The following is a 23,053-nucleotide window of genomic DNA, read 5'->3' as shown; positions in this document are numbered from 1 at the left end:
GTGGGATCAAACCTTACTAGAGGCACTTTGAGGAAGAGATTCCCTTACCCTTCTTCTCACTCCCAAAGTGCCTAACCAGGACTAGGACTCTAGGAGTGTTTAGATCGGGTAGAGTTTTTTTGAACACCTCTACCAAGACGAGAGGACTCGTGAAAGGTTCCAGCCCTTTGATAGGATCATATTGGATATTGGAATTGGTGCATGCCATATTGCCATTTGCAATAGAATGTTAGAAAATCAACCAAAGGCCCAATACAAAAACGTTTAGCTCAACTATACAATTGGACAGAAACAAAAACTGACCAATTTGGTCCAAATAAAAAAACCCATTAAAAAAAACCAGGACATCAAAACAAATAATAGGGACAAAATTGGAAACAACCAAATTAAAAACTAGGGTTTTTCACAGTCACAACTCACAAACCCTACATATACTTCTCATCCGCCGGAAAAACAGAGGAGAGAGAATTCTTCATCAGTTCTAGCGGATACCTGGGTTTTTCGAGCTGAGCAAAAATGGTATAATTTCTCATTTTTTTCTACTATGTTGTTCTTTTAGATCTGTTACAAATGATGAACTGTTTTTGTTTTCATTATAATTTATCTGATTGTTTGTTTATAGCATTTTGATTGATAATGGGTGTTAATTATAAGCGAAATTTGGGCTTTTACATGTTTAATTGTACATTTGTGGAATGATTTATTAAAAATTAGAGCTTGATAATGTTATTGATGCTGTATTTCATGGCAAATTCACAACAATTAAGCTGATTCTTGCTACTTATTATTGAAATAAACTTTGTGTTTGTGAATAATTTTGCAAATTTGTTCTGGGCTTTTTTGGGTGAATATGGTTGAGCATTTTCTCAGCATTCAATGATATTAATTTAGCATGATCATAAAATTTGTGCAAATTACCGTGTCAGATCGAGTAGTTTTATTCTTAAATTAAAAGGTTGTTGTTTTGGGTTTTGATAGTAATGAATCTTATTGGGAAAAGGGTGGTTAGCTTGTACTGATGCAATGAGGTTATTGATGAGTAGTATTGGTTTTGGATAAGATTGTTGAACCGATTCAAAACTTAATTTAGAGTGTTGGTATTTAATGTTAGGATTAGAAATGAGATATTTTTTAGTATATTGATTAAATTTATGGTGCTCTTAGTTTGATACTTTGATGAAATGTAATGCGTCGAAATACTGATTACTTACTACGTTCTTTCAGAAGGGTATATTCCCTTGAAAGCAAAAAAAAGCAAAGAGCGTTTAACTTTATAATGGGCGTTATGTATGAGCCGATGCGAAATTGAGCTCCATGTTTGAATTTGTTAGGGAGAGGTTGTATACTCTTTCCTTTTCTCATTCAGGGATACATTTGTCAATTAATCATTCCTTCACTTGTTTGTGATTGGTTTACGTGTTATGTTACTACGGAAAAATTTGATTTTTATTTTTGTAGTGTATAGGGTAAAATTTGGGTGCTGTTGATTGAGTTTGATGTATGTCAATGCGTCGAAATACTGATTACTAGCGTTTAACCTTGTTAATGGGCGTTATGTATGAGCCGATGCAAAATTGAACTCTGTGTTTGAATTGGTTAGGGAAGAGGCTGTGTACTCTTTCCTTTTCTCATCCAGGGATACATTAGAACTCATTGCCCCAGTTGGGGAGTTACACTTGGCTTGCTTTCAGACTAATAGTAAGTTAAACTAGTTTTACAAAGATTAGAGATTTGATTACTTTTGTTAATTCATATTTTGATGCTGAGAATTTTTTTATAAATGGGGTGTAACACAATCCATTTATTGCGTCAAAATACTGATTACTAGCGCTACAGATTAATGGGCGTTATGTATGAGCTGACGCAAAATCAAACTCCACGTTTGGATTCTTTTCAGGGAAGAGTACTTTTGGTCACTCTCTCTATTTCTTCAATCGAGGATATATTTATCACTTGTTTTCCGTCAGTACAATTAAATTTACTTATTCAGCTTGTTTCTTGTTGTGTAAACTCACCATGCAATAATGATTGTCCTTTGGCTGTGCATTTGTGAAATGTTGTTACAAGTATTCGTAATTTCTAAGTCTGCCTTGGCTTCTAACTGTAATAAGCATGTTTTAATGTCAATTCAGTTTGAGGGTTTATACAACTGTAAGTGATGTTTATGTTTGATCTTGATTTGACAGCCGAAGCAGATCCATGAGATCAAGGACTTCCTTCTCACTGCCAGAAGGAAGGATGCACGTTCTGTAAAGATCAAGAGAAGCAAGGATGTTGTGAAGTTCAAGGTTCGCTGCTCCAAGTACCTCTACACACTGTGTGTGTTTGACTCTGAGAAGGCCGACAAGTTGAAGCAATCCCTTCCCCCAGGTATTTTTCACATACATGCATCATTGGCTTGTCCCCAACAAGTCTGAATTCTTTGATTATCTATTGCTTTGTGGACTAAAATTTCCTTTCCTCGGCAGGTTTGAGCGTGCAAGATCTGTAGATTACATGACAATGGAGTGTGATACCTGCAGTTGAGACTCGGAAAGTTTTTATTTTTTGCATCGCGAGTTTTAGAAATTTGTGTTAATGGATTACTGTATTCCAGAGAAAAGAGTATTAGTAGGTGTTTTTTGTTACATGGATTGTTGCGATTTTGCGAAAATACAATGGATTTCTTGTAGGATGCTGTTAAGTTTCTTGTTGTGTTTTGCCATCAATCTAGCACTTCTCTTTACAAAGTTTTCCATACCTACTGTGTGATGATTTATACAGTATATAAAAAGAGTTTGATCTCATAGAAATCGTATTTGTAGCTTCATTTGCGCTGTTTAATTCGTGTTAGGAGATCTAGACCCCATTGTAGGCACTCTTAGTTTCATTTGTGCTGTCAAGACTTGTAGAGTTTAGCTCAAACTTTGGATATTCTTTCAGCCGTTTAAGGTTAGCCAAAGCCATTGATACAAGTCATACAACAACCAAACCCGAGCCCAAGTATACAAGCTTTGTTGTAATTGTACGATTGTTTTCAAGGCTCTTGTCATTCTCGTACGTAGTTACGTGCAAGGATGTGCTTCATCTTTACGTGGCTTGGACAAATTAAGTTAAAGAAATTGTCTTTCTATGAAAAATTCTCGGCTATCCTAATCTAAGATGCCTGTCACACAATGTATACCTGGATTTTCTGATTATATTTTTTATTATTACTCTTATTTTATCAATTGGCAAAATTTCCAGAACATTGTTGTGTAAACGACTGGATAAGTGAATAGTGACACCAATCATTATCAAATTTTATTAAATTATTTTTAATCTTTTCTAACCATTCCTTCAAAAATAAAACAACATAAAAACTTTTCTAACCATCCATCTAATTTTTTGGACTTTAGGGTATTTCAACTATAATCTTTGGAAAACTTAAGAGCTTATCTTTTGTTGATCTGCTTGTTTTCGTCTAATCTTTATCCACAATTAGTTATCGTGCTTTTATCAATCATAAGTTCTCCTTATGAAAAATATATTTAGAGCAAGGTCAATGGATGACCAAAAACTTTTGGTCATGAAATTATTTATTATTATTCTCTATTATACTTTACCAATGACCAAAATTCATGACCACCCATATTTTAATACCCCAATGGTTCTCAAGAAAGTTTGGTCATGAACTTTCTCTCTCCTACTTTTATCATACCCCACTATACATTCTCTCTCTTCAATCTCACCCTAATAAATACCACGTGGCACTCTCTCATGCTTTGCCCAACAATTTAGTTTTGGTCATGGGGAAGCCTTGGTCATCACCTAAAAACCCCATTTTTTGTTTATTTTCAATATTATAATGCTAATATATTATTCTCTCTCCTCATGACCAAATTATTGGTCACCTGCTGGCCATACTCTTATGTTTCTAAATACTCGTTTACACTTATCCACCGTGTGCTAAGTTGTGGTGATCGGAAAATATGTAATGCCGTAATGGATCAATGTAAGACATTCCTCTTACACTCTTATGTACCAAAAATTTGCTAGGGTAGCAAGTGAAAATGTTGAAGAGAAAAAAAAAAGTGAAATTGATGAAGAAAGGAAGATAAACAATTAAACATGGAGAAAGGAAAGTGGACTCGAGGAGCACGTGGCACATAAATACGGAGTACATAATGTAACGTAATAGTTCACCCTTATGGCTCATCTACTTCAATTTATTCTTCTTTAGTCCCTTGCATGATTAAGAACCAAGTTACCAAGCACCTAACATTAATGACCTTCTCTATTTCATTACCTATCTTCTTAAGGGCTAATCATTAACATTAGTAACTTTTTTTTTAAAATAACTATTCAAACATATAACTTTTTAACCAAAATAATTCAAATATAACCATAATACCATCACACAAAAATAAAGGGTGTAAAAACAAATTTGAATAATAAAAAATTTCCCCAAATCCGAGTATGACATATTATTATTATTTTTTATTTTTTTTTTCTATGGAGAAAATTGCAATAATAATAGGTAATGTAGACAATATTCAATCTCAAAATACCAACTTAACACTTTAATCAACTATAGATAATTAACTTAATTCTCATAAGTCATAACTTTACATTCAAAACTTATTTTAACTTTTTAACAACCCGATTGCCACCGCCACTACTAAAGTATTTGTGAGACTGGGTTAATTTTACAAATTTGACAAATGTAAGGGTACCAAGAACAAAACAACAAAAAAAACTGTGCATTGAATTAGTTTACCGCTTTATTAATACACAAAGCAACGATGAGAAAAAATGGCAAAAATAACCAATAACAAACCACCATTACTAAACTAGACTAGACTGTACTACCACCTTCTTCAGTCTTCCAACCATTTTTCCATCAAAAATGCCGAGCCATATTTGCCCATGTTTTTTTGGTAGCCGAGTCACTGACTCGGATGGCTCGGCAGATAGAGACCCGGTTGTGCTAGTTTCCGGCATGGGTGGGTCCATTTTAAACTCAAAGTCCAAGAACAGTTTTTTCAATTTCCAAACTCGGGTTTGGGTTCGGATTTTCTTGGCTGATTTGGAGTTTAAGCGCAAACTTTGGTCTATCTATAATCCCAATACTGGTTTTTCTCTCTTTCTATCTTTTGATTGATTTCTTGGATTAATATTATAATATTCGACTTTTATGTGATTTGGGGTGACGGATTATGTTGTATACAATACACCCGTTGTACACGATAACACGAGTTTTCGTGTTTTTTTTGGGTTTTGTGAGATATGGGGTTTGGGAATAAGTTGATGATTTATTTTTACTTCTTGTAATTTGTGGGAATCATTTTTGGAGGCTAGTGTTTTTGTTGGTTAAAAAGATTTAATTTGGCAATGTTTGATCAGGGTATACTGAGGAATTGGACAAAAATTCTGAGATTGTAGTGCCTGATGATGATTATGGGTTATATGCAATTGACATATTGGATCCTTCACTGGTAAGCTTCTTAAAAGTTTTTAAAATTTTTGGCTTTTATTGACACTTTTACCTCATTTATTGATTTTATTATGCATGACTTTTGACCAATTTTTATCTGTTTGCTGATTGTGATTGTCAACTCTAGTATGTTGTTAAGATTGATATGGATCCAATTTGTATAGTTTAATTTTTTTTTAAAATTATGGTAATTGATTGGTTGATTTACAAATTATTTCCATGATTTATGAAATGTGAAGTATCTTTCTTTCTTTAAAAAAAAAAAAAAAAAAAAAAAAAAAAGTAAAAATGTGAACTATGGTAGATTGGTAGTTTATCTCTAATGAATGTATGGTTGGAGGAATCGGAATGGAATGAAATCGAATGAGAGAGGGAAAAGGGTAATGATAATCATTACTTTATTGTGAAAAAAAAAAAAAAATTGTAATGGGATGGTAGTGAACTAAATGAGAGAGGGAGGGAGAATGAGGCCCAAGGTAAATATTTGATGTGTTACTACTGGTTCTGGCAGGGTTATCGGGTTCGTGGAATCAATTAGAAATTTTCATGCCAAACATGTTCTTAGTATATGAATAAGGTGCACTGATGATACAAGATGATCTGTTGTTAGTTGCAATGAACCTGTGCTCTTGCCGTAATTGGCTAAACAATTACTTGCTGTAAATCAAAACTACTTTAGCCTCGCTTTTATGTTAAGCCCCTTTCCCTTTCGATCATTTTAAAGGAATAATAGAAAAAGAAATACCTCCGCTGTATAAGGGTAACTCTTCAATTATCTGACAAAGTTGTCTTCTTTACTGCTTCAGTTTGTCAAATGTATCAACCTGACAGATGTGTACCATTTCCATGAGATGATTAATTTGCTTGTTGATTGCGGATATAAGAAGGGCACCACATTGTTTGGCTATGGTTATGATTTCCGACAAAGCAATAGGTAAGTTCAGGTTTCAATTGAAGGACTACGATTACCATTAGTTGAGTGTACTCTACTTGAGTTCCTATCAATTTTTGCGTGGTTATTTTGAAGATTTTCAGCTACATATTTCCTGCAGGATTGACAAGTTGATGGATGGTCTTAAAGCAAAGCTGGAGACTGCATATAAAGCTTCTGGAGGAAGACAAATCAACTTAATTTCACATTCTATGGGTGGAGTATTGGTCAAGTGTTTTATGGCTCTATATCCTGATGTGCGCACATATTCTCTTGGTGACAAGTTGAACGATCACCATTTTCCCATTTGATTTTCTTAATTCTAGATATCATATATCTGAGGTATGTTTTCAAAAGATAATGCTTTCTCTATCTTGCAGACGTTCTCCAAGTATGTAAACAAGTGGATTTGCATAGCTTGCCCTTTCCAAGGTAGTATCATTAGCTTCTTTTTAAACACGCTCTCATGTTTCTTCTTACTAGAATTTGTAAGTGACCTGATAAGTGGTAAGGCTAGTAACCATAATTATATTGGTGCATTTTTAACAGGTGCACCAGGATATATCAATGATGCACTCTTAACTGGGGTGCAATTCATTGAAGGTTTTGAGAGTTATTTTTTCGTGAAAAGATGGACCATGCACCAACTGGTAACCCTATAATTCAAAGTTATCCAGACAAATCTGATTATCTACAGTTGTATGACAAATTTAATCTGCCTTTAGGTAGTTGAGTGCCCGTCAGTCTATGAGATGTTGCCAAATCCACTATTTAACTGGAAAGAGGTCCCTAAAATTTGTGTTTGGCGTAAAGTTTCTTCGGATGAAGATGAATCCCCAACTGTGAAGCTTATATCATATGACCCACTGGAAAGTATTAATCTCTTTGAAGAAGCTTTGAGGGATAATGAGGTGTGTACTTTGAACTTATGCAGGCTCAAGTTGAAGCTACATAGAGGTTTTGCTGAAAATCTGAAACCAAATTGTTGTTGCTGCATATATAGTAATTGTAGCTCGGATACATTACAGATTTACTGGAGGATTAATAATGCTGTTTTATGTAGGTTTGGCATAAATTGTAAAATGTTATGACTAAAGGGTATATCCCGTATAGGCTTAGAGGGGGTCATTTTCTACTCATTCTACTGATCTACTCCTAGGTGCAGTTTAGTTATGACCCGAAATTTGTTGTTGTTTGCTTTACATTCACTCTTTATATACTTGAAGTAGTTGTGCATTATCATTAGTAGGTTTGACAAACTGTTGTCTCCAAATTTGACCATATTAGATGGATAAGTTTATACCTAATTCAGTAATCTTCTATGCAGCTTAACTACAACGGTAAAATGGTTTCTCTTCCCTTCAACCATGCTATTCTCAAATGGGCTGCTGGCACTCGTGAACTCCTCAACAAAGCAAAATTGCCAGGAGGAGTTAGCTTTTATAACATTTATGGAACTTCATTTGACACCCCTTTTGATGTTTGGTAAGTGACGAGTTAATCCAGAAAAACTTGGATACTTATAAAATTTGTTATAACTGAGATTGTAACATGGTAGGAGGATCTGATGTTAGTCATGTGGTTGGTGGAAAATATTTGAAAAAATATTCGAAAAAAGAAGAAAAAACAGAAGAATTTGTCATGAATGTGATCTGCCTTAAGCTAAAAACCTTGAGATCGTTATAGTGTATGTTTGAACTATTATGTCTAATTGCCTGCATTCCTTCATAAGTCATGCTAGAATTATCTCATTTAAGTAACACCGTCATTATTAAGAGCAGATCAGCGACAGCAATAGCCTATATGTCAATAACCTGGCTGCCAGTTTTTGGTATCATAGTCTTCATTATAAGTAGTATGATTGTAGCTCAACTCATGGAAGTAAAAGAGAGAGAGAGAGGGGGGGGGGGGGGTGGGGGGGGGGGGGTGGGGTGGCGCAGTAACTTCACACAATTTCTTCTAACCATTTAAAACTTGAAATTCTTTGCTGCTTGTTTTTAGGCTGCATGCAATGCATCTCACATATTTAGATTTTTCTTCTCTTCTGAAATTAACCTATTATATATATGCAGCTATGGTTCAGAAACTTCTCCTGTTGACGACTTGTCGGAGATTTGTCATTCATCGGTTAGTAGGCTTATTTTTCCATAATATACTTCCATTGTCTTATGTGTATGTCAATGTTGCTAATCTCATAGGGATAATGATTACTGATCTCCTCCTTACATTAATCAATTCCCCTTTTGCATCTTTACACCTTCCCTTACTTTCCAGGCTTCCACTACTGTTATGTAACATGTTTGAAGATTTTAAGTCTCATGCTCTGTGTTTGTGTAACTATACAAGGGATTATGGGTCATTTGGTTTGGTTTGAAGAATCCGAGTTGCATAATTTGTATATATTGTTGTAATAATTATTTTGTCTATTGGTCTTTTTTCAGCCTGAATATTCTTTTGTGGACGGTGATGAAACTGTTCCAGCTGAATCAGCACAGGTGCAATTTCTCCTTTCAACTTCATCCTAAGCACTTCTTTGTAGTTTCTGAATTGTGTTTACTTCCGGCTTATCATCAGTTGATAACCTTGGATACCCCTTCGGAATTCTGATTTAGTACTATTTTGGAGTTGGGAAGAGAACAAACGAACATCATTTATCAAAAGAATCACCATTTTTTTTCAATATTAGACCGGCAATATTAGTGATCTATAATTTCAAGACTCCTCCTAGTGGGATGGTTAAATTTAGAAAGTTATAATCTTTATGGACAGAAGAAAGTGGCAGGTTTTGGAATCTCACTCACAGGTTCAAACTGATTTTTTTTTCGAAACAATCTTGTATATATGCCGAACCCATGTAGGATATGGAATAATGCCAACAACCAAGTGGATTTACTTATACCTGTATACATTGTTGCTCCGCCCTTTGATAGGATCAGTATTATGCTTTAAAAGCTCACATGCTTATAAAGCAAGTGTAAGTAGTATTGTGGATGGTTTTGTGGTATAACATATAGCTTACTAACTTCACAACTCAATGAACAGGCTGATGGATTTGATGCTGTAGAAAGAGTTGGAGTTGCTGATAACCACCGAGCGCTGTTGCAGAACGATAAAGTGTTTGAGCTTATTCAGAAATGGTTGGGTGTAAGCAGCCTCAAGCATAAAAAATCTTCGAGAGCAGCCAAAGTCATGGATGCTGCTGTATTATGATCTGTATGAAAAAAATGTAAACTCTTGTAACTGTGTAACATTTACTAGGAGGCATAGTCATATATACATATACACTCAACCATGTTAGGTGGCTAGTTTAATTTATTCAAATAGGAAGTGAATTAAATTGATCCTTGGAGAAAAATCTTGTATAAGACGTTCTTAATAATACTTATCATGTTAATATGATGACTTGTTACATTTAAGGAGTAATGATTAATTATGTACGAAGTATTTAACAACAAATTGAGTAGTTCTCATCTAAGTCTTGCTCTTAATTCATATATAATTCATATACTTCATATTAAATTAAAGGGATTAATTGAATAAATTAAAGCCATTCAAAAAGAAAAGAAATTGGATAAATTAAAGGGAAATAGTATAATTTGGCTATGTTATTGATATTTGGGCTATAAATCCACAAATTACCAACTACAACAATTGGGTTGTGGCAGTATTTATCATATACTCGTAGAATCTCTAAGTCTGTATCATTTTTATTTAAGACCACCTACGAGGTGGGTTGGGCCGACGAGAGAGGGAAACTCGAATATGGTCACATGCTTGTAGTGACTTACAAAAGTGATTTTATAACGGTAAGACGGTGTTACACAAATATTTTTCACGTGAATGAAAAACCTTTTTATCGCAAATTTTAAAATAGTACTCCAAATTATATGTAACTACGAAGTATTACTTTTGAATAAAACGAGTACAATAATGATAATCCATTATTTGTAAAACTTCTTGCATGGTGTAAATAATCCCAACGCAAAACTTTTGGTGCCGAGACTCGAGATACAAACGATAAATAATGCAAGTACTAATAGGTACAAGGTAGAACAACAATCCTACAATTTCAAGTCGTTGATTAATCAATAATCTTGTCATTTAGCTAATTAATCATGAGGATTATCAAATTAATGCACTATTATGCACAGCTCGAAGTTTGAAAGAGAAGTAAATATGGATTTCTGATTACGAATGAACATCGATGTTTGAATAATTGGTTTGTCTTTTATCAAGCAAACAAGCAAAAGCTGAAAACCTGGATTAACAGTTTCTTGACTTCCTTAATCTCGAGTTTTGACCATTATTTAGCACTTATGGACGTGACATATAGTGATTAGTGTGTAACTTTGCTAGGAGTCTAGGAAGTTGTTTTCATTTTTAATAGTTAAGGGTAGGGAATAGGATGATCCATCTTCGTAAAGTTAGAAATTAGAGTAAAGAAATCAAATACTGAAAGTTAAGCCGAGGATAGTTAATTCACTTCCCTCTCCCTAGCTAACGCGTGAGGTTGGGGGATGATGAGAATTTAGAATTACTAGCGTTATAAAGTTTCATTTTTAAATCTCCTTTTAGTCGATTTAAACTCTGAACCAAAAACAAGACCAACTTACAATTATTAGTTTTATCGTGATGACATAAACACAACAATCATTATTCATTAGTAATAACTCACTTGAATTATAAAGGCCGAGGTTTCAGCTCATGGCCTCAGTTTCTAATGTGTGACATCTTTTTTTATTTATTTATTTTTTTCCAACGGAGATAACATCTGGTCTCGACACCATACTCACCCTTGTATAATTTCTCTAACAGGATATCAATCTAGTCAACATTTGAGAGATGCAAAAATTTGATACAAATTAACAAAAAATTACACAACCTAGACCAAATCAGATTCACAATATTTCCAAGAAGAATTACTTTCTCATGTTCAATAATTATCTCACGAATTGAAATTAACATTATAAATTTGTATTAAATCTCTCGAACACTTCATTCCAATTTGGATTATATGAATGACAAAACTTGTAGATTTAATTAGTGGCAAGCTGCATTATGGAACGGATCTAGCACACGTGACTTTCTTCATCTTAAATCACACGCAATTGAATGTGTCTAAGCTTAATTATAATTTATAATACCCAATTAAAACTTCAATAATTAAGTTTTTTTTGTGGTTAAATTGCATTGATCAATGTATGAATGCAAATTGCATTGAGAGCTCATATGCCAAGGGAGATCAACTTAGGCCCCGAGATATTCAACAATAAGATTTACATGTTTAAATATCTTATAGTAATAAACTAATAATGTTAAGATTCAAGATCAATAAGATTTAGATCGATACTGGTACAATTGATCTATGGAAGTATGGATTGCAAGATCAAGATTCAAGTTTTATTTAACAATGGATGATAATATTTATCCAAATTTCAAACATTTGAAACATATAATTGTTTTGAAAACAACATCTAATATACAAATACTAGCCGGTCGTAATTGTAAAAGACAAAGCATTGCATATGTTTAGGATGATCGTATGAAAACTGTTAAAAAATTTATGCGTGCACTATTATTTACAATCATCACAATAATTTAAAATCGATCTCTTATAATTTAGATTAACCTTAAATACTGGACGTGCATATATTGAGTAAAGACTAACCACTAGCACTGTCAAAACAGTTTGACAGTTCGGTTTCGGTTCGGTTTGAAATCGGTTCGGTATTCAATCGGGTCGGTTTGAAATCGGTTTAATTGTCTCACGGGTCGGTTTTGGTTCGGTTTAAATAGTTATCGGTTCGATTCGGTTTCGGTTTATTCTTAAGCGGTTTTAATTCGGTTCGGGTTGTAAACAGTCCGGGTAGTAAACGGTTCGGTGCAGACAGGTTGCGGTTTGTTAACGGTGCGGTGTAAACGGTTTTTATCCCGGTTCAAACAGTTTCGGGTTGGAAACGGTTTCGGGTTAGAAACAGTTCGGTTCTTTTTTGGTTCAGTTTATAACTGGTTCGGTTCTTTTTCGGTTCAGTTTTTAACTGGTTTGGTTCTTTTTTGGTTCAGTTTATTACTGGTTCGGTTCTTTGATGGTTTAACTACTCTAACGTTATTCATATCGGTTCCATTTCAAGTTTACTAAATTACGGTTCGGGTCGGTTTTCGGTTTCAAAAAAAAAATTGTTTATCGAGTTGTTTGGATACATATTATGTTCACAAGTTTTATATAAACAAATTTTATATAAAGTCGCGAATCATTTCATATTTACTATTTAGGCATCATATTATAAACAAATTCTCATTGATTTTATAAATACATATTATGTTCTGTTTCAAGTTTAGTCATACTGATCTTACTAGTTTATTACGAAGTAGATTATAAGAGTTAGTGTATTAATGTATTACTGTGTTTACAATTAGGTTATTATATGCTTCTTATTTAATCATTTATATACATGACTAGAGGCAGTAGTGTTGCTAATAGTTTGAGGCAGGGCCTGAGCCTGCTTGTTTTGCTCTTATTTGTGAACACTGATTATCCTTAATGAATGATTTGCCTTGCTATTTAAAAAAAAAATATTCTAAGATTTCTAATATTTAATCCATTTAATTATATTCCCGTAAAAAAAAATATATATATCCATTTAATTATATAAAAAAGTTTGTAAACGGTTCGATTTAGAAGTGGTTTGGTTCATAAACGGTTCGGTTTATAACCAGTTCGGTTTACAAACAGTTCGGTTTTTAAATGGTTCGGTGCAAACGGGTAGCGGTTTGCTAACAGTTCGGTGTAAGCGGTTTTTTTGCCAGTTTAAACGGTTTCGGGTTGGAACCGGTTTCGGGTTAGATACGGTTCGGTTCTTTTTCGGTTCGGTTTTCTTTCAGTTCGGTTTATATTTGGTTCGGTTTGTTAACGGGTTCGGTTCTTATACGGTTTAACATTATTCGGGTCGATTCGGTTTCGGGTTTACTAAAATACGGTTCGGGTCGGTTTTCGGTTTCAAAAAAATCGGTTTTTAATCGGTTCGGTTCTCATTTGGGTCGGTCGGTTTCGGGCAGTTAAACAGTTTCGGTTTGAAATTTGACAGCACTACTAACCACGTACAATCGTATATACAGACCTAGTACGTGAAACTTTATATTAATTTTAACGAATTGACAATAGGTGAAGCAACCACTAGACTTATGATATACTATATATCTATAGTTGATCGTTTTCATCAATATGGGATCTTAGCAAACACAGTATGATTAATTTATCAAATTATAGGAGTAATTCTTGGGGAAAAACCCTAGTAATTAGGAGGTTTGAATCCCAATTACTGTTTCCCGTTGGATTATGAGCATTTCTAGGGCAAAATGTTAAGCAAATAAAAATTAGAAGAATTATAAAACTATAAATATAAGAAGACAGCCCTAGACAAGCATGAGGCAAAGTGCATGTTATTGATTTAATCAAGAAAAATAAAAAAATATTAATGAAGCTCTAATCCCACACTAATTAGCTTAGCTTTAATTTGTCTCTTTTATCTTTCATAGAGCCACAAGACCTACCCCCTATGAATTAGCAGTCATAAGACTCATGACTAACCTTGCTTTGTTATTAATTATTAATTGATTTGATTAATTAAATTAATTAAGTGTACAATATGATGTTAATTTTAATTTATGCTCTTCAAATATTAAAAATATAATTGCAATTAATAACCCTAGTATTTTGCTTATAAATAGGGTATTACTTTTACTTTGTAAGATGATCTACAAGTTCTTTATCCGCCTACCTTTTCGATAGGATGTCGTGACAGAGATTGTTCTTTTTTGTGCAGAAGATATTCATGTAATTGTTTGAGGTTTGACCATAATTTGGCCAGCTCAATTTTATCATGCATTTAACATTTTAGCAGATATTTTTATGTGTTTATTTAAACAAATAATAATACTTCGTAATATGTAATGGCCTTTTATTTTTGCATTGATTGATGACTGCGTTTAGAGTTACGGGTGATTGGAGTTATGTAAGATAGCCAGATAGTTGATGTAATATAAAGTACATGAGTACGTGTTCGGAACCATATATAACTTAACCTCGTTTCTAAAACGAAGAATATTAAGGAATGAATTGAAAGGAGTAAAGTACGTACTATTAATGGATATTATGATTAAACTGTATTTGGAGTCACTTTAATTTGTTACGTATATGTAAACTTTAGTGCTTGGGCAAGCACAAACCGGAAGAGAGTATGATCACATATAAGATCAAACCGGAGGAGTGTATAATTACATATATATAAAACTCTATCTTAAAATCAATAATTGACAATCGATGGAGTATGGAGTATCCACTCGCCCCCAAATATTACCTATTGCATGTACTGTTAATTATTCATCACTATTTTTACAATGGGTGATAAGTTGATAACTAGCCCAAACTCACATACAAGTTCATTTCTAAATCGTACATGGGCAGAAGCAAGGGTGCATTTGGTTCAGGCTGATAAGAGCTGACCTCCCAAATGACAAAATAAGAATTCGTACAAAATAGCTAGGTTTTAATAATTTGCATCAATGATAGATAACCATAAGAGTTATGTATGACATTAAGTATATACTTCGTATATTTTTAAAAAATAGTACGAGTATTAATTTTAAGATTTATGAGAAAATCAAGTATTGTATAGTATGTATCGATGTTTGATATTAATAACATATTAACATACGAAATATTACTCCGGTCCAAATTACTCGCAACTTTGGAGTATTATTTGTGAGATATAAAATATTTCAAAGTTGCGAATAATTTGGACTGGAGGTATTACCGTAAATGAAGAATGCAAATAGAAGAGATAGATATGGGTTAGGTTGCCAAATAGGCATTGCATGGACCATGCAAAAAAGGCACCTTATTATATAAAAAAGTGTAACTTTTCATTGGGGAAGCAGTAGCACTTGAGTTATGGAGATTGTGTTTGTATTTATAGAGTTATTCTTTTTCTTCTGAGTGTAATTATGCATGTAATTAAATAATTAAAAAAGTAATTAAGCATGGATAATAGTGTTAAAGAAAAGGGGGGATTGACAATATTCGCTAATTTTGTTCCCAAGAAGGCACGGGTGCTCCGCTGATTTCTCCCATGCAAATTCCCACTTCCCACTGCCTCCCTTCCTCTCTCCCTCACTTTTTTTTTTTTTTTTTCTCTTTTCATTTTTTTTTCAATTTTTTTTTTTACAATACTTCTTGGTCGTATAACAGTCTGTCTTGTGTGTGGCTGACTGGCTGGCCACATTATATGGCCGGTTGCAAAAAACAAAGTAACCCGTGTAACAATAATCAAGTAATTTAACCCCCTATAACACTGATGGAGTAACTCTTAGCTGTAACACTGACCGAGTAACCTCAATAACACTAATGAAAGAACTCCCATTATAATTTTACTCCTATTATATTAAATTTTAAGGTAATAATGTTTATAAAGATTTTTAACATATATAGAATAATTGAGTTAAGCAAAATATTGGAGAAGATTGAGAATTCAGGTGATAGAGGCATTAATAATGGAAAATTAAAATTGTAGTATATAATACAATGCCTTAATTTGCATTCTGAAGCAATTATAGTCAATATAATTAAGTCAAACTGACAGCCAGGTTGTTTCTGAAGATCTTTCCATTTGAAAAATAGCAAAAATAAATAAATTAATAAAAATGCTAAGCTTTGTATTAGCCAATCCACGTTTATGTCATGCAATTGCAAAAGGAATTCCAAAAATTTATGTTAATTGCTTTAAAATTAGGGACACACTATTTTTTTTTAATATGCTGAATAAGGTATATATATTCTTCTTAAAATGCATGCACCTCAGAAATTGGTAACATTATACGTACAAACTATGGAGTAGTAATTTATCTTCATTATAAGAGTCCCTAAATTTGCACAAAACAAAATTGAATTATTTATGAAATAAACAACCAAGAATTTCGACTCCCTACCCCTTTTCCATATAATAAAGAATTAAAAATACTAAATCTAATATGATTTGGTGATAAAATGTATAGTTTGATGACTTTAATCCAATTTACATTGAATATGAATTTAAATTAATACATAGTTCATTCCATAAATTAAGCAATGAATATTGAACTTTCTTTTGCTATCTAAGCCTTACACATTTAACATTTTAAATTATAAAGAATCTACTAACCGACACCTCTTAGTTGTATAGGTCAATACTTGAGAGTAAAGGGATGAAGAAGGCCAGGTAAGAGAATCCTTCACTCCTAATTACAGGTTGATAGTAAGATTCAAACTTATGATCTCAAAGTCAAACGATGAATTTCAAATGCAACCATTTTTAGTTGAGCTTGCTTGATTGGATTGCAATATCAATGATTTGCAACTTCCATTCCATGTCTACAAAGCACACATACATACACCCGCGTAATAATAATGTATGTAACAAGTTCGTAAATGGAGGTGGACCTATAACTCTGCAAGGCAATAATAATAATAGTTATGTTGATGATGCATATTCTTATATAATCGAATAAAAAGAATTATAATTGAAGAAAATAGGGGGGAAGATGAAAGAGGAAGAGGCATGCTGAAATCACATGGCACAATGCATGAAATCAGAAAAATAGCCCCACAACCCAAGTGTGCATGCATCCACAAATGATGATTAACTAATAACTGGCCTATGTGAGCCGTTTGATATGACAGCCCTTATCCTACTTCTTTGTATCACCTCAATATCATATGATTGATCATTCACAATATGGGTCTCTCTTAACTCCTCCAAGAGAGAATGTCCTCCTTTTCGAGCTCAAGTCGCTAGCTGCTACTTACCAAACACTTAGGACAACCTGCTCTTTGAGCTTCTGAACAGAGCAGATGTCAGCAAAGCAGAACAAATTTTAGTAAATCTATCAAAGCAAACCTACAGCGGCTCAAAAGAACTGGACATTACTCAGGCCTTGATCTTTTGAGCTTCTGGAGTTCTGGGCATATATAGCAGAGCAGATTTCAGAACAGATAAGAGCTAAGCTTCCATGCACTGTGGAGCAGAGCAGATTTCAGCAGTGCAGAGCAGAGCAGGACAGAGCAGAGCAGAGCAGCTCTGAAGAATAGGGCCTAAGAGAATAATTGAGGATATGTTAGTTATTTATGTTAAAAGAATACTCCATGTCTTTTAGATAAGTGATATACATTATTGTTGTAAGATCAAATTATGAGTAGGTTAAATTGTAGGGATGTATGATCATTTGAAGCAATAATGAAGAAGCAAATTAAAATGTTATCTCTGCAATATCGTGCAATAATAAGACAATAGCCACCTACTCTTGATTAACTTGATGTTAAATAAATAAGCAATTTCTAAAAATAAGACGAATACAATGATCAATGTGCACCTTCCACAGTTAGCCTCCTTAAATTGGACACACAAATGCGTCGGTGTGAAGCGACACTTTAATTAATCGAGCAATAGCCATATGGGCATGGTATCACATGTTTGTAAATTTGATTGCAATGGAAATTTAAATGTTTTTTTTTTTTTTTTTTTTTTCATCGCTAAATGTCTTACAAATTACAATACATGTAGAATTACGGAAACTCACGGCTTAACCTTTATTAATCGGGGTGAAACATATATATACAACTCTTATTCCTAGTGTGACCTTAATTAGGTTACTAGAAATAAGGAAACAATATAAAAGATAGAAACAAATATATCTTCCTAAAATATATCCTCAATACCCCCCCTCAAGTTGGAGCACTAGGATCAAAAGTGCCCAACTTGGACAAAACACCATCAAACTGAGACTTCCCAAGAGCCTTCGTGAATATGTCGGCCAATTGAGTAGTCGTAGGAACATACGATGGAGAAATTAAGCCGTCTATAATTGCATCTCGCACAAAATGACAATCAACTTCAATATGTTTGGTCCTTTCATGGAAGACCGGATTCTTTGCAATGTGCAAAGCAGATTGACTGTCACAAAATAACTTGATTGCCTTAGGATGATGGACACCCAAACTTAGCAACAAACCCTTTAGCCACTTGAGCTCACAAGTAGCTGCATACATTGACCTGTACTCGGCATCACAAGACGAAGTCGCCACTGTTGGTTGCTTTTTAGTCTTCCAAGAGATAGGAGAATGGCCTAAAAATATCAACCAACCTGTAATAGATCGACGGGTAAGAGGACACGCCGCCCAATCTGCATCACACCAACCTTCCAAAGTAAGATCACTAGTAGCACTCAACAAAATACCCTGACCCGGGGTGCCTTTCAAATAACGAACAACTCTAAGAGTTGCTTCCCAATGCTCAATGCGTGGCTCTTTCATGAACTGAGACAAAATATGAACGGAGTATGCTAGATCTGGTCTAGTGACCCCTAGATAAATCAAACGACCAACCAACCTACGATATGCCTCCGGATCCTCAAGAAACGCACCTGTGGCACGACCGAGCTTGTGGTTTTGCTCCATGGGAAAACCACTCGGCTTTGCCCCTAACAAACCTGCTTCAGAAATGATATCCAACGTATATTTTCGTTGACACAAAAATAAACCTGAAGCACTACGAGCAACTTCTATGCCCAAAAAATATTTCAAAGGACCTAGATCCTTCATTTTAAAACAATCACTCAGATAAGCCTTGAAACCAACTAATGCAGCGGAATGATTACCAGAAATTATAAGATCATCAACATATACTAAGACATTAATCTGAACTTTGCCTTTTGTATACGTAAAAAGGGAATAATCAGAGTAAGATTGAATGAAACCATACCCTTTCAAAGCCGCAGTCAACTTTGCAAACCAACACCTCGGTGCTTGCTTCAACCCATACAAGGACTTATCCAGGCGACACACTAAAGTAGGATCCGCACTTTCAAACCCGGGAGGTAATTTCATGTATACCTCCTCATCAAGATCACCATGCAAGAAAGCATTATGCACATCCATTTGATGAAGTTCCCAATTCTTCGATGCTGCAATTGCAAGAAAAGCCCGAACCGTTGTCATCTTTGCAACTGGAGCAAATGTTTCACCATAATCTATGCCTTCCTGCTGATGATTGCCAAAAACAACTAGCCGAGATTTGAGACGCTCAATATCACCATTAGACAAATATTTTGTCTTAAACACCCATTGACTCCCTAGTGCACGTTTACCGGGGGGAAGATGCACTAAGGTCCATGTACCATTATCTTCCAAAGCTCTTATCTCCTCTTGCATATATTTCCTCCAACCTTCATGTTTCATGGCCTCTTTAAAAGATTTCGGATCATGACCTCCAACAATAGCTGCCAAGAACTTACAATAATTCACAGAAAACTTGTCACAATTTATATAATGTGCTAAAGGATACGGAGTACCTGAAGAAGTGTTGGACGGAGTGGAGAGAGCCGGATTGTTAGCAAAAACGGAGTGAGTCACAAAATCTCGATGTCGAACATTCGGAAACTTTTCTCGGAACCCGCGTCCCAAGGGAGCTGCTGCCCCTGTACTACTGCTGTCATCACGTGGCTGCTCCACGTGCTGTGGAGTGGCAGCAGCCTCGTCCAGCAACACGGGCTGCTCCACGTGCTGTGGAGTGGCAGCAACACCGTGCTGCTGTACAGGCGCAGACCCCGCTCCCGCGGGCTGGACCTGCGGGCTGGCAGGAGGTGTGGCTGCCGAACCCGCGCCCGCGGGATTCACCTGCGGGTCTGACCCCGAGCCACCCACATTATCACACACCTGGCCACGACACCCCTCATCAATTTGAGTATCCTCAAATTCAACAAAATCATCATGAACTTCGTGACCCGAATCAAACATATGAGGCACAATATTTACATCCTCGGGAGTAGCAAACGGGAACACATTTTCAACAAACTTAACATCCCGAGACACAAAAAAAACCTTAGATTCAAGGTCATACAAACGCCACCCTTTCTTCCCAAAAGGATAGCCCACAAAAACACACTTTCGACTTCTACTAGCAAACTTATCTCCATTAGTTTTCTGATTATGTGCAAAGCATAAACACCCAAAAGTACGAATGGCATCAAACATAGGGGGTTTATCAAATAGAATTTCGAATGGAGTTTTATTTTGTAGCAACGGAGTGGGAGTACGGTTAATAAGGTGAGCTGCAGCAAGAACGCACTCACCCCAAAAATAAATGGGTAATTTGGCTTGAAATCTCAAAGCTCTTCCAACAGACAAAATATGTTTATGTTTTCTCTCAACCCTCCCGTTTTGTTGCGGAGTTCCCACACAAGAAGTTTGAAAAATAATACCCGTAGTATCAAAGAAATCACGCAAACAATTAAACTCCGTACCATTATCACTTTGCACAATTTTTATGGTTTGAGAGAACTGTCTATCTACCATGGCAACAAACATCAAAAACATACGGAGAACCTCTGTTTTATCATTCAATAAATAAATCCAGACAGCTCTAGAATAATCATCAACTATTGTCAAAAAATAACGAGCTCCGCATGAGGAAACATGTCTATACGGGCCCCACAAATCACAATGAATTTTCTCAAAAATTCTAGATGCTTTATTATCACTCAAAGGAAAACTATTTCTAGGATGCTTAGCACGCATACATACTTCACATCCTTTATCTAAACAAGCTTTATTACTAACTGTGGGAAGCAACTTAACTACTTTCTCGGAAGGATGACCCATACGACGATGCCACAACTCCAACTCTGAATTTGCAACGCTCACATGATGCACCAAATCCGTTTTGCTAAAGTAATACAATCCGTCCCTCCTAGTTCCCGTTCCAATCAGCTCCTTCGTTTGGTCCTGTATAGCACAAATATAAGAGTTAAATTGGACAGTACAATTAAGATCATCATTGAGTTGCGAAACAGAAACTAAGTTACAACTCAAATTAGGAACATAGAGTACTCCGGTGAGAGTAATCTTGTCCGATAAACACACAGAACCAATAAGAGATGCCAACACCGTGTCCCCATTAGGCAAACCAACAGGACATTCAAAACTCTTTGTATCAAAGAGCCAATGTTTTTCTCCGGTCACATGATGAGTAGCCCCCGTGTCAATAATCCAAGAGGTTTCATCAAACTTACCACTCAACCGATTATCGGAAATTGTTGCATTACCCATCAATCCCATAATCGCTTTCCACTGTTCACTTGAGAATAAACGACCCGAGGCAAAAGTACCCGAATCATCCGAGCTTGAATTACTACCAACAACCGCGTTGGCCTTCACCGGACCCCCGCGACCACGGCCAGCAGGTGGCTGCCCCCCCTGGCTGCTAGCACCACCTTCCGGCCACCCATACTTGTCATAGCATCGAGTTTCCTCATGCCAACGCTTTTTACAGAAATTGCAAGTTTTATCGGACCAACACTTCGAGGTTTCATGTCCCACCTTTTTACACTTTTCACACACAGGCAACTGGCGGTCAGAAACACCACCACGGCCTCTTCCAGCACCCGTACGAACAGCAAACCCGAGAGCAGGGGTCTCCTCCTTCTGTCGAGAGATACCCCGCACCTTCTCTTCTTGAGCCACCTGTTGAAACGCCCTAAGCAAGGAGGGCAGGGGGTCTTGAGCTAACAAATTGGACCTAACAGACGCATAGTACTCGGAATATAAACCGAGCAGAAACTGCTGGAAGCGATCTCCATCACGCCGATCAGCATGTTGACGGCCTACATTACATGTGCACTTTCCACAATTGCAAGCAATTAAAGGTTCTAATTTATCAAGTTCATCCCACAACACTGCCAATTTGCTATAATACACGGCCACTGACATATTTTTTAATTGTTCACAACGATTAATATCCGATTTAATTTGTTGTATTCTCGGACCATTAACTAAACAAAAACGCTCATGTAAATCATCCCACAATTTCTTGGCATTATCATATTGAGAAAGCATGGATTTTACCTCGGGATCAATGGTGTTCATAAGCCAAGAAACAAGCATACAATGAATTGTAACCCAATCGTCCTTCGTACACGGCGGTGAGAAGGAGGTGATGCTTCCATCAAGAAAGCCGAATTTCCTCCGGGAAGACAGAGAAATTCGTACAGCATGTGCCCACTCATGAAAATTATCAAGCTTGAGTCGTTGTGATGTAATGTAATCCCCGGGCCGATCTTGCGGTCCAAGGTAAAACGGTGAATTAGATTCAATTTTGGTAGGAGGCAAGAATGGAGGGGTTTCTACATCCCCTGACATTGTCGAACACACAGAGGAAAAAAAAACAGAGGAAAAAAAAAATTAACCTTGCTCCGATACCATGTAGAATTACGGAAACTCACGGCTTAACCTTTATTAATCGGGGTGAAACATATATATACAACTCTTATTCCTAGTGTGACCTTAATTAGGTTATTAGAAATAAGGAAACAATATAAAAGATAGAAACAAATATATCTTCCTAAAATATATCCTCAATAATACACAACTACAAATAAGGCACGCATGCACTCGAACTTGGATTTAAACAAGATTGGATAAATTTTTAAAAAGTTAAGTAGTAGTACGTGTCAATAAATGGAGTATAATGTTAGTGAGCTCATCGGTTGTTTAGTCGTTTAAAGTTATTGAACGCATAATTTATGCTTGAGATCCTTCCTCAGCTTATTGTATATTTCTATAACTGAAAGATGCAGGTAAC

The 23,053-nt window shown here is 35.4% G+C and overlaps 2 protein-coding genes across 2 annotated transcripts; one reads left to right on the top strand and one right to left on the bottom strand.

The window, feature by feature from the left end:
- Positions 1-4,714: 4,714 nt before the first annotated feature.
- Positions 4,715-9,793, top strand: LOC145604972 (phospholipase A(1) LCAT3-like). The gene is made up of 11 exons (XM_081660967.1): positions 4,715-5,093; positions 5,365-5,456; positions 6,262-6,389; positions 6,508-6,643; positions 6,767-6,818; positions 6,936-7,036; positions 7,112-7,297; positions 7,714-7,871; positions 8,459-8,513; positions 8,828-8,881; positions 9,429-9,793. The coding sequence occupies exons 1-11, from the start codon at positions 4,868-4,870 to the stop codon at positions 9,594-9,596; spliced, it is 1,356 nt and encodes a 451-aa protein (XP_081517093.1). The 5' UTR covers positions 4,715-4,867; the 3' UTR covers positions 9,597-9,793.
- An 8,348-nt stretch (positions 9,794-18,141) lies between these two features.
- LOC145606219 (uncharacterized) lies at positions 18,142-22,611 on the bottom strand. Its single transcript, XM_081662259.1, has 3 exons — positions 21,118-22,611; positions 19,405-20,397; positions 18,142-19,308 (listed from the first exon to the last, which is right to left on the bottom strand). The coding sequence occupies exons 1-3, from the start codon at positions 22,609-22,611 to the stop codon at positions 18,142-18,144; spliced, it is 3,654 nt and encodes a 1,217-aa protein (XP_081518385.1).
- Positions 22,612-23,053: the final 442 nt, after the last annotated feature.

This window comes from Chenopodium album, chromosome 22 (assembly GCF_948465745.1).
Source record: "Chenopodium album chromosome 22, dcCheAlbu1.1, whole genome shotgun sequence".
NCBI lineage: Eukaryota > Viridiplantae > Streptophyta > Magnoliopsida > Caryophyllales > Amaranthaceae > Chenopodium > Chenopodium album.
The sequence above is the reverse complement of the archived record's forward strand: the minus strand, read 5'-3'. Positions and strand labels throughout refer to the sequence as shown.

Coding starts and splice junctions, on each gene's coding strand:
- LOC145604972 (XM_081660967.1), top strand. CDS start 4,868: ATGCCGAGCCATATTTGCCCATGTTTTTTTGGTAGCCGAGTCACTGAC. Junction 7,037..7,111: donor GATGGACCATGCACCAACTG/GTAACCCTATAA, acceptor ATCTGCCTTTAG/GTAGTTGAGTGCCCGTCAGT. Junction 7,872..8,458: donor GACACCCCTTTTGATGTTTG/GTAAGTGACGAG, acceptor ATATATATGCAG/CTATGGTTCAGAAACTTCTC.
- LOC145606219 (XM_081662259.1), bottom strand. CDS start 22,611: ATGTCAGGGGATGTAGAAACCCCTCCATTCTTGCCTCCTACCAAAATT. Junction 20,398..21,117: donor AAACGGATTTGGTGCATCAT/GTGAGCGTTGCA, acceptor GCACATAATCAG/AAAACTAATGGAGATAAGTT. Junction 19,309..19,404: donor CAGTTGCAAAGATGACAACG/GTTCGGGCTTTT, acceptor CTTGATGAGGAG/GTATACATGAAATTACCTCC.